Here is a 3,701-nt window from a genome sequence, read left to right as displayed (position 1 = left end):
ATAACTTAATTTTTTTCTTTCTTTTTAAATAAAGTTAAAACAATGTAGCCACAAAGTCCATAACATTAGGAGTGAAGACTGGCATTTGTATAGAGAGAAGTCCCATGCTGCACTGATATCAAGGAATTATTTTTAATAGGAAGATTGTCAATCCATATTTGAAAAACAAATAATTGTTGGCAGGGGTTATGATACCAACAAGAGTTTTTCAATATAAGAGGTAAAATATACTGATTTTCTGTCTTCCACTTATATGACTAATCTGGAACTTAGCAGTCAGAGCAGAAGCACTGCTTTGTGTCTTTAGTTAAAAGTATACTAAATAATAATAAAAAATGGAAAAGTATGTCTGCATCCAGAATTCTAGTTAAAAAATGTGTTAAACCTATCATTGTTTGGTTAATCTTTGGCTATCTTTAGCCTATGATAAACAAGGCATTGTATATGGGGTTATTGCTCTATTCCACTAGACTATTTTTTCAGTATTATATGGGAATGCAATGGAACTACCTTATTATTTTAATACAATTGGTTGAGTTACTTCATTATTGACTGTAAAATATCAGAAAAAACAACTTTATTAAGATAAAGCCATAATCATTCTTATGCTTTTAACATCAATATTCAATTACCCAAAACATAGCTCATTCATTACAGAACAACCTAACAAATAATATAAACATAATATTGAATAAATGTTCAAAACACCAAGGCCTTTAAGGCCTGGTCTGGAAGCCCCCATGCTTCTATGTGGAAAAAATGAGAGGAAATTTTCAATCGCTGAGAACCATTAAAAGCCACACACTTTTAAAGAATATTGGTATATATGAATATATATATATTTTTTTTTTTTATTATTTTTTTTTTTTCCTTTCAAATTTTTTTATTAAATGAAAGTGTACAACAGCTTGAACTATACACACACTGAAATTTAAAATGAAAATAAAATTTAAAAAAAAGTCTCAAATACACCATGATCCTGGCTAGTTGCTTTAACTGTTCATAAATCTTATAAAAGTGTCACGTTACCTGTAACTTAAATTGAACATTATCAAAAAAGGAATGCTGTTGCACTCTTTACAAAGACCACTACAAATGAACATTTAAAAACCTAAAAACTTTCTCAAAAAAGGCATATTTTACAGTCCTTCCTCCATTGTTAAGGTAATGTACTTAAATATATCCATTCCATTCACAAAATGGCTCTCTGTATCTGCTCTGGTGTCTTCTGTCATATCACTGCATGTTCTACGCATGACTGAGATAATGACTCCTTAACTTTGTAATCTCGATAACCTGCAGCTGTTACCTCTGGGCTCTCATTCCTCTCCTATTTATACAGTGAAGCCCAGAAGTAACAGAGTGGAATTAATAGCGATTTCTTCCTCCTCCATATCCACCACCACCACTGCCTCCACTACCACTGCCAGGGCCATAGTTACTTCTGCTGCCTCCAAAGTTTCCTCCACTCTTCATTGGGCCATAATTAGAAGACTGCTGATTGTAGTTTCCAAATTCATTGTAGTTTCCTCCTCCTCCATAGTTACCTCCTCCATAGTTGTCATATCCGCCACCATATCCACCACCACCTTGATTGCCATAACCAGGACCACCGCCATAACCACCACGTCCACCACCATAACCACCAGGTCCACCTCCAAAGTTTCCACCTCCTTGGCCTCCACCATATCCGTTGTATCCATCCCCATAACCTCGTCCACCACCACCACCATAGCCATCAGAGCCTCCTCTGAAGTTGCTTCCAGGTCCTGGTCCAAAATTTCCACCACCGCGTGAATCGCTGAAACCAAAGTTGCCTCCCCCTCTGCTACTCCTTGTGCTCTGTACTTCGTGCATTTCTTGTCTTGATAAAGCTTTTCTGACTTCTGCGTTGTGTCCATTTATAGTGTGATATTTTTGCAAAACAATTTTGTCAACTGGATCGTGGTCATCAAATGTTACGAAACCAAAGCCTCTCTTTTTGCCGGATTGTTTGTCTGTGATGATTTCGATGCTATCAATTTTTCCATATTCCTGGAAGTATTCCCAAAGGTGATGCTCTTCTGTATCTTCCTTGATACCACCAACAAAGAGTTTCTTAACTGTAACATGGGCACCAGGCTTAGCAGATTCCTCTCTGGCTACAGCGCGCTTCGGCTCCACGACTCTGCCGTCAATAGAATGTGGGCGAGCTGACATTGCTGCATCGACTTCATTCATGGAAGAAAAGGTTACAAATTCAAAACCTCTGGATCTTTTGCTTTGAGGGTCCCTCATGACCACGCAGTCTGTCAGCTTCCCCCATTGTTCGTAGTATTTCCTCAGACTCTCTTCTGTCGTTTCAAAGCTGAGTCCTCCAATGAAAAGCTTCCTGAACTGCTCCTTCTCCCGCTCCATGTTGTCCGGACACACAGCCCCCGAGATAGTAGAATAGAATGACCGGAAGGACGGCTCTCCCCGTGTGCACACCGGACGACGGCTTGATGGTAATGGCGAAAACTCAAACCCGCTTCTTCTAGAAGATTCTCTCGCCAGCCGGTATATATGAATATTTGTATTTAGTCATGGGCAAAACAGTTTCATGGAACAATAATTGAATAGGTAAACACAGTATTATGGGCAACTTTTGCTTAGTTAACAGACAAAGAAAAAAGGAAGAAACAGGAATGGCATTATGCAAAAATCAACAACCTCTACCTACAGGTAGTTAACACTTTCTCTTACACAAAAGTACATTGACAAATTTAAACTCCTGAACAGAGAGAACGGAGAAGTCTTTCATATTATGGGGCGCTAATTCTGAAAGATGGAAAGCACCATAAACTGAAAGAAGACTTAAAAAACAAAAAAAGTAATGCTTAATATGGAGATGAACAAATCTTAGTTACTGCTAAACAAAGTTTTCTAAAATGATAGCAGTTAGTCCCCGTTCACACTGGGGCGACCTTTGAGGCGACCTGGTTGCCTCACAGGTCACCGTAGGTCGCCTTCCATAGGGAAGCTGCGGACCCGTTCTAATAGGAGCGACACAAGTCGCTCCGACTTAGAAAAAGGGTCCGGAGATTCTCTGGGGCGACCCGGAGCGACCGTCATAGACTTCAATGTTATGAAGTCCGTGCCGACCGCTCCGAGGTCGCGGCGTGCTGCTCGCACCGCAACCTCGGAGGTCGCCCCCGGGAAGTCGGATCGCCCCAGTGTGAACGGGGCCTAATTGGTCTCTTGCAATTAGGGGCACAATATTGTCTTTTGCAACCTTTGAATGTTTTCAAAACATGAGAAGAAACTCATACAAGATGGCTTATTCCACAATTTAAGGAATAAAGATATTTCAGCCAGAGTTTTAATTATATGAGGGATGGAACTTGAAAAAATATAGAAGGAAGACCAGAGAGACCATGCAGACACATCAATGTTCCATGTAGAAAGGGCAGCTGAGTGTTAAATATTACAGAGAACAAGCTCTAAATCAGTATTCAAAGGTGTGTTAGGCACAACTGTCTAAATTTATCCGGTGCAAAATCAGGTAATTTGTAAGCAGGATAAAGAATTTGCTATCTAGTTAAACTTACCAGGAATGCAACTCACCTTTATCCAAATATTAAGCTCAAGGTATTTAAAAAACAGTTGATACAAGATTCTGATGCTTGGCGTAAATTTAGTAGAAAAGCAATTAATGGCAGAAATATTGTTTGTAAAACATG

General features: G+C 39.2%; 1 protein-coding gene across 1 annotated transcript; it reads right to left on the bottom strand.

The window, feature by feature from the left end:
• Positions 1-965: 965 nt before the first annotated feature.
• LOC309549760 (heterogeneous nuclear ribonucleoproteins A2/B1-like) lies at positions 966-2,535 on the bottom strand. Its single transcript, XM_082250270.1, has one exon. The coding sequence runs from the start codon at positions 2,395-2,397 to the stop codon at positions 1,369-1,371; it is 1,029 nt and encodes a 342-aa protein (XP_082106396.1). The 5' UTR covers positions 2,398-2,535; the 3' UTR covers positions 966-1,368.
• Positions 2,536-3,701: the final 1,166 nt, after the last annotated feature.

This window comes from Pelophylax lessonae (assembly GCF_965119305.1).
Source record: "Pelophylax lessonae genome assembly, chromosome: 3".
Taxonomy (NCBI): Eukaryota; Metazoa; Chordata; class Amphibia; order Anura; family Ranidae; genus Pelophylax; species Pelophylax lessonae.
Note: the sequence above shows the minus strand (reverse complement) of the source record. Positions and strands in the feature narration are given on the sequence as shown.